The 15,338-nt window shown below is 34.9% G+C and overlaps 1 protein-coding gene across 1 annotated transcript; it reads left to right on the plus strand.

The window, feature by feature from the left end:
• Positions 5,016-6,288, plus strand: LOC109327109. The gene is made up of 3 exons (XM_019560149.1): positions 5,016-5,127; positions 5,223-5,467; positions 6,091-6,288. Exons 1-3 carry the CDS (start codon positions 5,016-5,018, stop codon positions 6,286-6,288), a joined length of 555 nt encoding a protein of 184 aa, XP_019415694.1.

The following is a 15,338-nucleotide window of genomic DNA, read 5'->3' on the forward strand; positions in this document are numbered from 1 at the left end:
TGGTGGCAACCCGTGAGGTACTTCCTTTGGAAAGACATCACCAAATTCCTGCAAAAGAGTTTCAACAAACATAGGCAAACTTCCTTCCTTAGAAGGGTTAGTGGTTAGGCAAAACTCCCTACTAAAAAGTAGGTACAATGGTTGCTTTGAAATCAAAACATGCTTTATCTCTCATTTTGTTGCCATATATCCCTCTTTTTTACAATCTCATTCTTTTTGCTCTTGTTTGTTTCTTTCTTTTACAACCTTCCATGCTTGGTCTTGGCTTGAATGTTTAGCATTAAATGCCCAAGTTGACTTCAAGGCTTCATTTATTCTGAAATTGAAAACAAAAGAAAAATTAAATGCTTGAATGAAAAACAACTTAGGACACAATAAATGTGTCCTAGCCATGTTTAGAAACATGGTCGTGCCCTATTGCAAGGGTTGGGAATTATTTTCCCCACATTGGCCCACATGTAAGGTGATGTAATAAAAGAGGTGTCTCCCTTTGTTTGAGCTTAGGGGAATTCCCTTGATGTCTTGAAAGTGCATTGTGTACACGTTTGGCCCTTGCCCCTGTCATGGGCCCACCTATGCCTCTTAGGTCCTCATTATCCTCCTTAGGCTCATTTGGGTTCACATCATTCCCTCCTTCTTGAAAGGATTTCGACCTCGAAATTAATTCTCCATCACTTTGTGGTAATCTATGAGGCACTTCTTGAGGGAATACATCACCAAATTCCTGCAAAAGAGTTTCAACAAACATAGGCAAACTTCCTTCCTTAGAAGGGTTAGTGGTTAGGCAAAACTCCCTACTAAAAAGTAGGTACAATGGTTGCTTTGAAATCAAAACATGCTTTATCTCTCATTTTGTTGCCATATATCCCTCTTTTTTACAATCTCATTCTTTTTGCTCTTGTTTGTTTCTTTCTTTTCACTCATTTTTATTTTCTTTTCACTTGGCTTTTCACTCAACTTTTATCTCTCCCTTTCTTTTCTCTCTACTTCAATCTTTTCCCTCAATTTTTTTTATCCTCACTAACTTGCATAGGAGACAAAGGGGATAGCACAACCTTGCGGTTTTAGTGCTCAAAAGAGAACTTGTTAGTTCGGCCATCATGTGTGGCTTTCTTATCATATTGCCATGGACGACCCAAAAGTAAATGGCTAGCATCCATGTCAACCACATCACATACCACAGAATTCACATACTTCCCAATTGAAAAACTTATCTCAGCTTGCTTATTGACAATCATTTCCCCAACCTCACTTAACCATTGCATTCGGTAAGGAGTGGGATGTGACTTAGTCACAAGATTAAGTTTTGACACTAATCTTGTACTAACCACATTAGCACAACTTCCACTATCAATAATTAGTGAACATAGCTTACCATCCACAATACATCTTGTGTCATCCATAATACATCTTATGTGGAAGATGTTTTCCCTCTGACTTGCATCCTCCTCTTTGATTTGGCTTCCTAAGAGCCTCCTTACCATGAATAAGTCACCGTCGGGAATGGTAGCATTTTCCTCCTCATGCTCATTTTCTTCATCATTAGAGTCCTTGGATTGAGACTCTACTTCCCCATTTCTTATGATCATTGTCCTTCTTGTGGGACATTGAGAAGCAATATGTCCAAGGCCTAAGCACTTGAAGCATTTTACATCTCGGCTTCTTTGATTAGATCCCATAGGTTGTTTGCCTTGGCTTGTGGCCACGACTTCCTTAGTAGTTGGAGTACTACTCTCAAATGGTCCTCCCTCCTTCTTAGATCTATCCATCCATTTTGAGCTTTGGAACTTGGAACTAGAACTTGAGGAAAATCTTGATTTCCTCCTCTTTAGTTGTTGCTGCACTTTCATGGCTTGTTGAACCAAATCATCCAATTCAACATAATGTTGTAGTTCAACAATATCTTGGATTTCTTGGTTTAAACCATGTAAGAACCTTGCCATAGTAGCCTCCCTATCCTCCTCAAAGTTGGACCTTAGCAAAGCTAATTCCATTTCTTTGAAGTATTCATCAACACTCTTAGACACTTGAGTGAGTCTGTGGAGTTTGTTGTGAATGTCCATTTGGTATGAGCTAGGGACAAATCTTCTTCTCATTAACACTTTCATCTATACCCAAGTGTTAATAGCCTCGGCTCCAGCCCTCTTTCTCTCCTTATTGAGTTGCTCCCACCAAATCAAGGCATACTCCTTGAACTCAAGAGCAGCCACCTTAACTTTCTTACTCTCTTGGTAAAAGTTACATTCGAACACTTGTTCCATCTTAAGCTCCCATTCTAAATAAGCCTCTGGGTCATTTTTCCCAATAAAGGTGGGAACATTTATTTTAACTCCCTCAAGTTTTTCCTCCCTTCGTACCCCTCTCCTTGCTCTCCTTCTTCCTCCTTCCTCCTTCCTCCTCACTTGAATAACCGTTTTCACGATATCTAAACCTCCTATCATTATCTATTCTCATTTGTTACATTTCTCTCCTTAAAGCTTCAAATTGTGTTGTCATTCTAGCAAAAAGTGTTGCTGATCTAGGAGACATTATTGGACTCTCACTTTCACTAGACATTTTCTCTCAACCTCACTTTGTGTTTCACTCAAGTATTTAGTAGAAGATGTATTACTCAAACTCACTTGTGTTTCACTCAACCCTCACTCTCCTCCACGGTTTCTTGAATGAACCAAGGCAGAATCACTAACTGTGAAAGAAAACACCTAACTTAGCAAGACTTGTGACACGGTTTTGTGTATGGACTTTTGACACTTTGTTTTGACACTTTTGGTTTTCGGTTTTGGATTTTGACACTTTTTGGTTTTGTTTTCGGCAATTAATAAGAAAGGACTCACGGTTATAGAAGAAAACTTTGACACTTTTGTTTTTGGAATGTAAGAACTATAGTGAAGACTCTCGGCCAACAAAAAATTTTTTGACACTTTATGTTTTTGGTTTTTGTTTTTGTAATGTAAGAAAGACAATGTGACTCACGGCGAATCAAGAGGAAAATGTTTTGACACACCAAGCAAGAACCTTAGCTCTGAATACCACTTGATGAGAACCTCTTCAGGAGATCCTTTTTACAACAACCTATCTTGTTTGGTGTTCTTAACCCACAGTTTTATGGGTTGTCTTTGAAGGTGAATTTTTGGCAGCAAGGAAATTATAAAGGATAAAAGAAGATGGTAAAGGAATGAAGGTGATAGGCGCCACAACAATGATGTTGATAAGCCGGGTGATATTCGCCACAAGAACGTGGTTCTTGATAAGAATATTTAATCTTGGTTCAGCCAAGAAGTTTGGAGAAGATAACACTCTCACACAAAGAAAGAATCCTTATAATTTTACTCAAAATCAAACTTAATTTCATTCCATCCGAAATGTTACAATTATAGGCTAACTCATGGTGAGTAAATTAGGCCCAACCGAAATCCTAAACAAATTCAAATTACACATAAATGACATTTTAAATTTTCCATGACAAAGCCTTAATTCTAAGTCTCGGATTCCTTGTATTCTTGATGAGAAATTCTGCTCCTTGAAGTTGTGTTCTCCATGAATTAATTGCCTTCATGACTCAATGTGTGTTTAATTGCCTTGCACGAATAATCACTTTGAAAGGTTCATGGATGCATTAAACTTTGGACGGCAACCTTGCACTTTGAACTCAAGTTTGGACGGCTCAATCAATGTGTGCATGACTTTGGACGGCTCAATCAATGTGTGCATGACTTTGGACGGCTCAATCAATGTGTGCATGACTTTGGACGGCTCAATCAATGTGTGCATGACTTTGAACGGTTTCCCTTGAAAGCTCATTCATGCTTGACTTGTAATCACATTAAAGTGGATGACACAAACTAGTCTTTGGACGACAACCTTGCATTTTGAATTCAAGTTTGGACGGCTCAATCAATGTGTGCGTGACTTTGGACAGTTTCCCTTGAAAGCTCATTGATGCTTGACTTGTAATCCCATTATAGTGGACGGCACAAACTAGGCTTTGGACGACAACCTTGCATTTTGAATGCAAGTGTGGACGACTCAATCAATTGGTGCATGACTTGGACGGTTTCCCTTGAAAGTTCATTCATACTTGACTTGAAATCACACTTAAGTGGATGGAAAACTTCCATGCTTGGTCTTGGCTTGAATGTTTAGCACTAAATGCCCAAGTTGACTTCAAGGCTTCATTTATTCTGAAATTGAAAACAAAAGACAAATTAAATGCTTGAATGAAAAAAACTTAGGACACAATAAATGTGTCCTAGCCATGTTTAGAAAAATGGTCGTGCCCTATTAAAAGGGTTGGGAATTATTTTCCCCACATTGGCCCACATGTAAGGTGATATACTAAAAGAGGTGACTCCCTTGGTTTGAGCTTAGGGGAATTCGCTTGATGTCTTGAAAGTGCATTGTGTACACATTTGGCCCTTGCCCTTGGCATGGGCCCACCTATGCCTCTTAATTCCTGATTATCCTCCTTAGGCTCATTTGGGTTCACATCAACTATGCTCGAAACAGCCTCAACCTGATAACTCTTGGGACACACAAGAACAAAATCTGGAGGATGGAGAAAAAGAACAACTGATTAGAAATCCATATTATCATCAAATTTCTCATGAACTAGATCAAAGTGGAGACGAGAAAAAAGAACCAGAATCAGAACTAAAGGAGTTACCATCACATTTAAAGTATGTATTTCTAAAAGGCGACTCCCACAAACCAGTTATCATCAGCAACTTGCTACCTTGAAGGAAAACAAGTTGATACAAGTCTTGGAGAGGCACCAACAAGCAATTTGTTGGACTTCGAAAGATCTAAAAGGAATTAGTCCTTCTTACTGCATGCACAAACTCATGATGGGGGATGATTTCAAATCAGTAGCTCAACCACAAAGGAGGCTCAATCCGACGATGAAAGAAGTTGTTCGGAAGGAAGTGATAAAAATGTGAGAAGCCGATATGATTTACCCCATTTTCGGCAGAAAATGGGTAAGTGATGTGCAAGTAGTACCAAATAAAGAATGAATTATGATAATCCATAATGACAACAATGAGCTCATTCCAACTCGAGCTGTTACTGGTTGGAGAGTAGGCATAGATTATCGTAAACTCAATGCAGTTACTAGAAAAGACCACTTCCGTTTGCCCTTCATGGACCAGATGTTAGAAATATTATCAGGCGAACCTTCTATTATTTCCTAGATGGTTACTCAAGATACAACCAAATTGATGTAGATCCACAAGATCAAGAAAAACCAGCATTCACTTGTCCTTTTGGTGTCTACGCCTACAAAAAGATGTCATTCAAATTATGCAATGCTCTACCCACTTTTCAAAGATGCATGCTGGTTATTTTCGCCGATTTGGTGGAAAAATGCATCGATGTCTTCATGGTTGATTTTTCAGTATTTGGAGATTCTTTTGATATATGCCAGATGAATCTGGAGACAGTCTTGGAAAGATGTGTTGAGACAAACCTGGTACTAAATTGGGAGAAATGCAATTTCGTGGTCACCGAAGGCATTGTTTTGGGGCACAAAATTTCAAGAAAAGGAATAGAGGTTGATAAAGCAAAAGTAGAAGTCATAGAGAAGCTTCCACCACCAACAAATGTTAAAAGCATAAGAAGCTTTCTAGGACATGCTGGATTTTACCGACACTTTATCAAAGATTTTTCCAAAACACCTAACCCCTTTGCAACCTTCTCCTTAAAGATTTTAATTTTGATGATTCTTGTTTAGAAGCATTCAATTCTTTAAAAAATTGTTTGGTAACTGCTCTTGTCATAATTGCACCAAACTGGGATCTACCTTTTGATTTAATGTGTGACACCAATGATTACGCAATTGGTGCAATTTTGGGACAAAGGAGGGAAAAGGTTTTCCATGCAATACATTATGCTAGCAAAGTTTTAAATGAGGCACAAATTAACTATACTACTATAGAAAAGGAATTGCTAGCTATTGTATTTGCATTAGAAAAATTTGAAGTTATTTGATTGGGGGCAAAAATAATTATTTTTGCTGATCATGCCGCAATCATATATCTACTAAAAAAACCTGACTCCAAGCCATGTTTAATACGTTGAGTGCTACTTTTGCAGGAATTTAACTTGGAAATCCGTGACAAAAGTGGGAAAGATAATCTTGTGGTAGATCATTTGTCAAGATTAATTAATGAAGAAGTCGTGAAAGGAGAAAGAGAAATAACTGAAGCATTTCCGGACGAAAAGCTATTTCTCCTTCAGGAAATCGTGGATTGCTCATATATCCAACTACAAGGCTTCATGAATTATTCCTGATCATTTCAACTATCAGCAAAAGCGAACATTTCTAAAAGAAGTCAACCTTTACATTTGGGATGAGCCATATCTATTCAAATATGGAACTGACAACATCATTAGAAGATGCGTTGATTCAACCGAGGCCTAGAAAATTCAATGGCATTGCCATAACTCGACCTATGGAGGGCACTACAATGGAGAAAGAACTGCTGCAAAAGTCCTTCAATCTGGTTTTTTCTGGCCCTCAATTTTTGAACATGCCAAAAGCTTTGTTAAAAAATGTGATGCATGCCAGAGATCTGGCGGAATTGGGAAACGAAATGAAATGCCCTTACAAAATATTTTGGAAATAGATATTTTTTATTGTTGGGGTATTGATTTCATCGGCCCTTTCCCATCATTATTTTCAAGCGAATACATCTTGGTAACTGTTAACTATGTTTCTAGATGAGTAGAAGCATTAGCAACGCCAAAAACCAATGAAAAAACGATTATAAAATTTTGAAGAAAAATATTTTTACCCGCTCTGGAACACCGATAGTGCTTATAAGTGATGGATGGTCTTATTTTATAAATTCCCAATTGCGTAAAGTTTTAGAATTTTACAATGTTAGATATAAGGTAGCATCACCTTTTCATCCACGAACCAATGGGAAAGAAGAGGTATCCAACAGAGAATTAAAGAGAATTATAGAAAAAACAGCTTCTTCCTCAAGGAAAGATTAGTCACAAAAGTTGGATGACACTCTTTGGGCATATAGAACTGCATATAAGTCACCAATAGGCCAAACCCCATATCAACTAGTTTATGGCAAAGCTTGTCATTTACTAATTGAATTGGAGCATAAAGCCTATTGGTCACTTATGTTTTTAAATTTTGACTTGAATGATGCAGGAACAAAACGAAAATCAACTACATCAATTAGAAGAAATGATGTTCCAAGCTTATGAATCTGCAAGAATGTATAAAAAAGGCTAAAAAATATCATGACCCTAAAATTCGAAGGAAATATTTTTACAAAGGTCAAAAGGTACCTTTGTTCAATTCAAGATTGAAACTGCTTCCAGGAAAATTCAAGACCAGATGGTCAGAGCCATTTGTGATAAAAGAAGTTAAAGAATATGAAGTAGTTGAATTGGAAGATCCAAAGTCTCAAACGACTTGGACAATGAATGGACAATGGTTAAAACCATACTTGGATGATGAATCAGGCTCCATCATGGAAATTGCATGAGAATAACCTCTATCAGGCGTCAAGTTATTGACATTAAACAAGCGCTTGCTGAGAGGCAACTCAGTAGTTGGTTAGTTTTAAATTGCTTTTTAATATTATGTTAAGTTTTGTTAATTAAATTTATGTTTAAATATTATGTTATTCTTTAGAAAAATTTCACATGCATCAAACATCTCCTTTAAACCAATTTTTCCATTGGCTTGAGGATAAGTCGTCATTTAAAGAGGGAGAATATGGTTTAATGGATATGATTTTTTAAAGAAAGTTAATAGTATATATAAGATTGTATAGTTATTAAAACGTAATTTGACTGTCCTTAAAAACTCAAAAACAATTCAAAATGGCTAAATGAAAAAATTGTGGCATGATTACATGATTTAAAAATGCAAAGCATATCTTAAATTAAGCTTTTATTGAGAAAAATGAGATATATGCTAACAAATTGTGAAAAAAATCACATATGTCATAACTTGAATTATTTTTTTTGCAAATGAAAGTTAAAATTGTGTAACATTATCTTTGCAAACATTTTTTAAATCAAAAAGCGTAAATCCTAGCCAAGTGAGGCAGCGAGCCAAACACGTGAGGATTAAAGTTAAATCACCATTTGATTTGTCTAATTAAACTTGTTTGAGTCTTTAAATCTCTTAATTGCATAAGATTGATAGGAAGTGATCAAGGCATGTCATTTCTTTAGTTGAACCAAATGGCCAAAAGTCTGACCAAAAATTACGATTATCCTTTGATAAGCCCCTTTGAGTCAAATAAAGTAAAAACAAATTTTTTTCAAAATATCTCATGAAACCAAAATTGAAAACAAATGTTCTAAAAAGAACATTAAAATTTTAAAGGATGCTTGAAAGAATTAAGTTAGGGGGAAAATTGGTGGAGTTGACTTCCTAAAAAGAAAAAGAAAAGAATTTTTCAACCTCTTTACAAAAACAACAAAAAAAATTGTGAAAGAAAGTGAAAAACAAAATTAGATTGAGAAATACAAAGAAAAGTAAAATAGAAGCCAAGGTTCAAAAGCTAAGAGGTTGGAAAAAAGAGAATTATGGAAAAAAGTAGAGTAAAATGTTTCATTGAGAAAAAATTTCAAAAAACAATGCTCTCTTTTGACTTTAACTTAACTTAATTACCTAGAAAAACAATGATTGTCCAAACCAAGCCTCATTACAACCAAAAACAAGATGTTAGTGATCCTTAATTGATTATGCAATTTCAGATAATAGGTGAGACAAAGAGCAAGTTCAAATTACTACAATCAAATGGTTGAAAATTGAGTGAAACACATACCCCTTTGAAGTTCCAATTTTGAACTTGTGTGCAAAAACATTTTTTGATTGAAAAATATTTGCTTAGGTAAATTGTTGCATATTTCTTATGAACAAAAGCATAAAATACATGTTTGAAGCATTATGTTTTAATTCACAAATCATGAAAAACTCATTGAAAAGAATTTTTTGATCATGCTTAAGCAAATTTGAAATCATGTAAATCATATCTTTAAAAAATTAACCAAGTCTTGAATATGCATAAGTTTTACCTTTTGTTTGAGGATAAACAAAGTCTTAAGTTGGGGGATTTGATAAGTGCCAAAAATACCTAATTTTCATACACTTTTTATGACACTTATCATTGGATAAATTGAGAAAACTAACTTAATTCAACACTATTTGGATAAAATATCACAATCTTGTATATATGTTTTGTGCATTTCTTTTGTAACATATTTTGTAGGATTTTGGTGGAAAAGAAAAGAATTAATCAAACACAAACAAAGTGCTTAAATAGGTCGAAAATGATCATCAAATGACATGCTTAAGCTTGACGTGGCTAACTATGTGCTTAAGCTTGACGTGGCAAGCTATGTGATTAAGCATGACTTAACAAGACTTGGCCTATGTGGAAAATATGGAGTCAATTTGAAGCTACTCACTAAGCAGCTTAGCTTGGACCAAGCCCACGCCAAGCTGAACTGGACACCAATCTGGCACGATTAGATCCAACCTGGCACAGTCATAACACAAGCACAACACGGTAAAACACAAGCCTGGTACAAGCCAACCTGCTCAAGCAGACAACTTAGCAGAGCACCTAGAGCGCCCAACTTGGAACCGCACACCTGACCAGATCAGCAAGCACCAGGCCACATCACCATCAACACGGTCAAAGCTGCTCAAGCAGGCAGCTTAACGGTACCTAATAAGCAGCTTGGCGGTGTGCACCTAACAACTTGGTTAAGTTGACTTAGCCACCAAGCAACCATGACCTCAAGCATGATAGGATTTTCAGAGGTACCCGCCATAGCTGGGCCACTAGCTCACATCTTGCTTGGGTGAGTCAGCCCCAAGTAGGTGACTAAGCTACTTGGCCAAGTGACTAGACCTATGCTGAAGGGTTTGGTGAGCAGCTTGGCGGTGGAAGAGAGCTGCTTGGTGGTGGCGGAAAAATCCTATATTTATGAGGCACTTCAAGGCTTAATTAGTTAATTCATTCTCATTCTAATTAACATTTTCACATTCCACTTCTCTCTCAACCCGAATTCTCTCTTCTTCGACATCTTCTTCTTGTAATTTTCTTAATTTTCACTCCAAAGTAGTTTAGGTAAGTGTAGTTTATAGTTTTCTTTCTTAATTCAAGAGGAGAAAGGAGATGACAAATGAGATGCAAAAACATAATTTTGTAATCTCATTTCAGTCCAAAAAGCATCTCATCCTTGGATAGATGGCTCATGTTCCTACAAATTGACTTGGATTATAGTGTAATTTCTTTTCTTTAAATTATCATCTTTTGAAATTAATGCATTCAAGTTATTACTTTTCGATTAAGTTTTTGATTCTTTATGAAGTTCTTATTACGGTTTTAGCTTGATCACTTAAAACTTGATTTAAAGATCCAAAATGCTTCTTCTTAAAGTGTTGACAAGTGAACTAAAAAGTATAACCTACACCTTAGTTCACGTGCCACATCAAGTATCTATTTTAAGAAACTTATATTCAAGGCCAAATAAAGTTAATGGAGTCCGAAGTAGGGTGTGACAATCTGCTCCGACGAGTGACACTTAACTATTATTTAGTGCATTACATAAGGTTTGAAAATCATCTTATCACTCTAGGACACTAGATGATGGATTTAGAAATGATGTGTGGAATTAACCGAAGGTATAACACATAACTTGTAATGTTTTCAAAAATCAAGTAGAGAAATAATTCCATATTTCCAATCAATTTCCAACTCAAGAATTTGTTTATAACAGTTGGTTTATGATTATGTTTACTTGTTAATATTTCATAAAAAAAAACCAAATCCAAAAGATGTTTAAACTTTATTAGTAATATAAAATGTTTATAATAATATTCTATTAGGCAATTCCATGTGGTTCGATATAACACTATACTATACTACAATTGAATCTTGAAAGAGATGCAAATGTAGAATAGTAAAGTGTTAACTTATAAATTTTATTTGTTGACAAAGAAAGAAACCTTGAATCAAAGTGTCATTTAATTCATAAGTTATATCTTTGTGAAAAGGAAAGATACACAATTATAATAAGTGATCTAACTACTAACTTTTACTTTTTGTCATTTACTTTCCACAACTAACATTTACTTTCCGTCATTTACATTTCCGCAACTAACATTTATTTATTGATTTATTCTTTATTCTTTATACTAACCCTTCGAAAGAAGTAGTACGGTTAAATTCTAACTCTATTGCTTTATTTATTTGTTCTTTAACAACCGTCCATAAGGAAGTAGTTCGGTTAATAAAGGAAAACGTAAATAAATATCACTCATTATCACTTGTGTTAAATTGCTAAATTTATACCATTATATCGGCGTTGGAATTTATTCTAATAAAGCCAAAATGGTATGAAATTGTTAATAATTCAATAAAGTTAAGTTTTTGATTAAAAGAAATTCTTGAAACCATTATACCGGCGTTGGAATTTATTCAAACAAAGCCGAGATGACGAGCAAAGAATTGATCTGTCGATAAATAAAATCAATCAGAAACTTGCCTCACCAAGTAGCAAGAAATTATTTCAACATTAATCGAATTTGTAATATAATAGGAAAGGGAGTTGGGATTGAACTTCACACACACTTATTATCTATACACACCTGATTCTTAAAGTAAATTCATTCAATAATGTTTATTTCATGTAATGACCTCAAGATTTCTAAAAGATAATGTTTTAGTCAATGTAGAAACTTATGCAACAAAGTTCTATATCTAGCAACTTTAGTCATAAAATTAAGAGGTATGACTCGCATAACATGCCTCTATGACTAGTAGTCCATGCATGCAAAGTTGAGTTAAATGCAACACTTCAATTGCATTAGCCACCAATATATTGGTCTATACTAAAACTTTGTTAATCTACCTCTATGTCTAGTAATCTATATTAACAAAATTAAGTTATATGAACCGTCAAATGTACCTCTATGTCTAGTAGTCTATGCCATTTAGTTTGAGAGTTATAAAATTAAAATATTAGTTCTCTGTATAGATATTAACAAGTAAAATGCATGAGATGACAAGTAATACAAGTCTATGTCTAGAAAATGTACCAATTGTTGAGTTATTGATAAGTGCCAAAAGTATACACTTTTCACCATCATTTTATGGCACTTATCCTATGCAAATTGTAGAAAACCAACTTAAATTAACACTTTTTAGGTAAATTTTGCATGATTAAACAAATTAGTTCCTTATTAGTTCTTGTCCAAGTTTTCTTTAAGTTTTGTAGGAATTGAATATTAAAGAATAAATTCAAAGATGAAAAAGAATTGAAGCCAAAAGTCAAGACAAAAGCTCAAAATGAATTGCTAAAAGTAATCAAGTTAAAGCATGGCATGCTATGTGCTTAATTTGGTTACTTAGCCTTGAAGAAAGGTAGCTTACTTCGTCTTGAAGAAACCTATGTTAAGGTAGGCCAAGCAACTTGCAAAAATCAAATGTCTACCTTAACTTAAAGAAAACACCCCAAAAGTGCCAAGCAACCAAAAAACCAAGTAACAAACCAAAGGAAAAAATGTTGCTTCACCATGAAGAAATCAAGCACAAAGTTGTCTAACCAAGTCAAGCACCAAGCACCAGGCCAGGTCATACAGGCACCAAGCACCAGGCCAGGTCAGCCAGCACCAAGCACCAGGTCACGTCAGCTAAGCTGCTGAAACAGGCAGCTTAGCGTGGAACCAGTCAACTAAGCGGCTAAAACAAGCAGCTCAGCGGAGAACCAGACTCCTGACCAGATCAGCAAGCACCAAGCCATGTCCCAGTCAACACGGTCAGAAGCTGCTGAACAAGCAGCTTAGTGGTGAAGCAGGTGCGCTGGGCGGTGCGCATCAGACTTGACTTAACCATCAAGCAAACCATGAAGTCATCCATGACCTCACCTCAAGTAGCCCACCATAGGCTTTCCAGAAGTAGCTCACAATGCTGGTTCCATAGCCCACAACTAGCTTTGATGAGTCAAGCACAAGGAGGTGACTAAGCTACTTGATCAAGGGACCAAACCCATGCTGAAGGGTATGGTCAGCTGCTTTCCAGCCAAGCAGCTCAGCAGTTCATCATTGAGGCCTATAAATAGAGACCATTTCATTCGAGCAATATATACCAAAATAGATCAAAAACACTTGAAAGAAAGAAATCTCTCACCAGAAACCTCTCTTTGGAGTTCTTTCTTCATTTCTTAGTTTAGAGCTTTTATTTCAAGTAAGTTTTGTAGTTTTAGTTTAGAATTCAAGAGGAGAAAAGGAGAAGGCAAATGAGATATAAAAATCAATTTTGTACTCTCATTTGGAACTCAAAAGCATCCAATCCTTAGAGGGATGGCTCATGCTCCTAAACATTTTCTTTTGAATAAAGGTTATGTAATTTCTACTTCTTCTTAATTTACAAAAGTTTGAATTTTAATCATTCAAGTTGGTGCTTTGGTTAATTTTATTTGTTTGAGAAGTACTTAATGCTCTTTTTAGATTGATCACCTAAAAAATGATTTCAAGTCAATAAAATTACTTGTCTCAAACACTTAACAAATAAACTAAGAAGTAGTTGTACTACTTAGTTTATTTGCCAAGTTAAGCATGCTTTTCTTAAGATCTTACATTCATCACTCATTCAATATTAGAGTCGCCAATGGTTAGGGTGTGACAACCTAATCTCTTTTATGGCCGTAGTATTGTTTAAGTGATGAATATAAGTGTTTATCGATTGGGCCCGAATAGGGTCGAGGCTAGGGTCAGGGTTGAGTTCAAAAAATAGATTCGGTCAATATTTAGAGTCGGGTAGGGACCAAGTATGACCTGATCCGTCTTGTTCCATGGTCATTCACTCATCATGTTTGTATGTGTTTCTATTCAAATGTGTATCATTTGGTTGAATGTATCATTGATTATTTAGTTTTTATCATACATACATGATTAATGATATACACATATATACATATATATAATTTTATATGTTAAATTACATATTCATAATAATAAATAATATTGAGAAGTCTTTATCTAAAATGAGTGTGTATTATGTTTAGTCGGGTCTAGGGTCTGGTCAGGTTTAAAGATTGACTCGGTCGATATTTAGGGTCGGGTTAGCTTCAGGTTTAGGGCCGGGTCCGAGTTCAAAAAAATGATTCAACCAATATTTAGTGTTGGATAAGGACAATCCTTAACCGTCCTAACCCGGCCTGAAACCAAACATACACTCATTTATCCAATCTATTCCTCTTACACGAGTGATTATATAAACCACTCATTTTCTCTCTCAAGTAGTTCATTGCGATAATTAAGGGTCTGTTTGCTTTGTGAAAATATTTCCTATTTTCATTTTCTATTTTCATTTCTTGAAAACAGTTTTCATTTTTAAGAAATGAAAATTAGAATTCATGTTTGGTTTCATTTGATATATTTTTGTTTCTAGAAAATGGAAATAATGAAATGTGTTTGTTTACTGCTTTTTCAATACAACATCTATTTCATAAATAATAAAAATATGATTAACTATGTATATTCTCACAAGTAACATCAATTTTTAGTGAAGTTAAAATTTAAATGTAAACAATTTTTTTAAACCAACATTTGCTGTAAAGTTTAGAATCATTTTATTATTGAATCACTTTTTATTAAAATTATCTCTCATACACTTATATAACATATCATAAATAATACATTTATTTAGTAAGAAAAATATGATATAATATTAAGTCACACTAATTATGAAATACAATTCAAGTTTTATGCAAAGGAAAAAACTATAATTATCAATTATATATAAAGTTTTTCAAGATCTACGATAACTTTCCCAAATTTGGGTTGCAATAGTCTCACGAACTTCGGCCATTTCAGTTGCTTGTTGAGCATCAACATTGATACCTTGTTGATTTACGTTTAATCCTTGATCATCAACAATCAAATCTTCTCCAGAATATTGACCAAAAAGTATATCTTCACTGTGTTGCAATCTAATAAAGTTATGTATAGTGCAACAAGCATTAGGAATTAACATTTGTCTTCTAACAGGGTAATTTGGCATCATCTTTATTATGGGGAATCTTGATTTTAGTACTCCAAAAAACATCTCTCAATAACATTCCTTAACGAAGAGTGTCTATGATTGAACAATTCTTGTTTACCTCTTGGTCGTCCTCCATCACGAAAATCTCGCAAATGATATCTCGTCTTTCGAAATGGAGCAAGATATCCAGACATGTTAGGAAATCCAGAATCAACAAGATAAAATTGATCTGCAAAATAAATAGAATACATATTGAATAACTTATAACTAATAAAAAATATTAGTAATATTGAAAGATTTTTTTAC

The sequence above is a fragment of the Lupinus angustifolius genome, chromosome LG02 (genome assembly GCF_001865875.1).
Source record: "Lupinus angustifolius cultivar Tanjil chromosome LG02, LupAngTanjil_v1.0, whole genome shotgun sequence".
Lineage (NCBI taxonomy): Eukaryota > Viridiplantae > Streptophyta > Magnoliopsida > Fabales > Fabaceae > Lupinus > Lupinus angustifolius.

Bases quoted from the DNA above. Each gene is read 5' to 3' on its own strand.
- LOC109327109 (XM_019560149.1), top strand. From the start codon at position 5,016: ATGATAATCCATAATGACAACAATGAGCTCATTCCAACTCGAGCTGTT. The intron at 5,128-5,222 runs GTTTGCCCTTCA...AAATTGATGTAG, and splicing joins TACTAGAAAAGACCACTTCC to ATCCACAAGATCAAGAAAAA. The intron at 5,468-6,090 runs GTACTAAATTGG...CTACTTTTGCAG, and splicing joins GATGTGTTGAGACAAACCTG to GAATTTAACTTGGAAATCCG.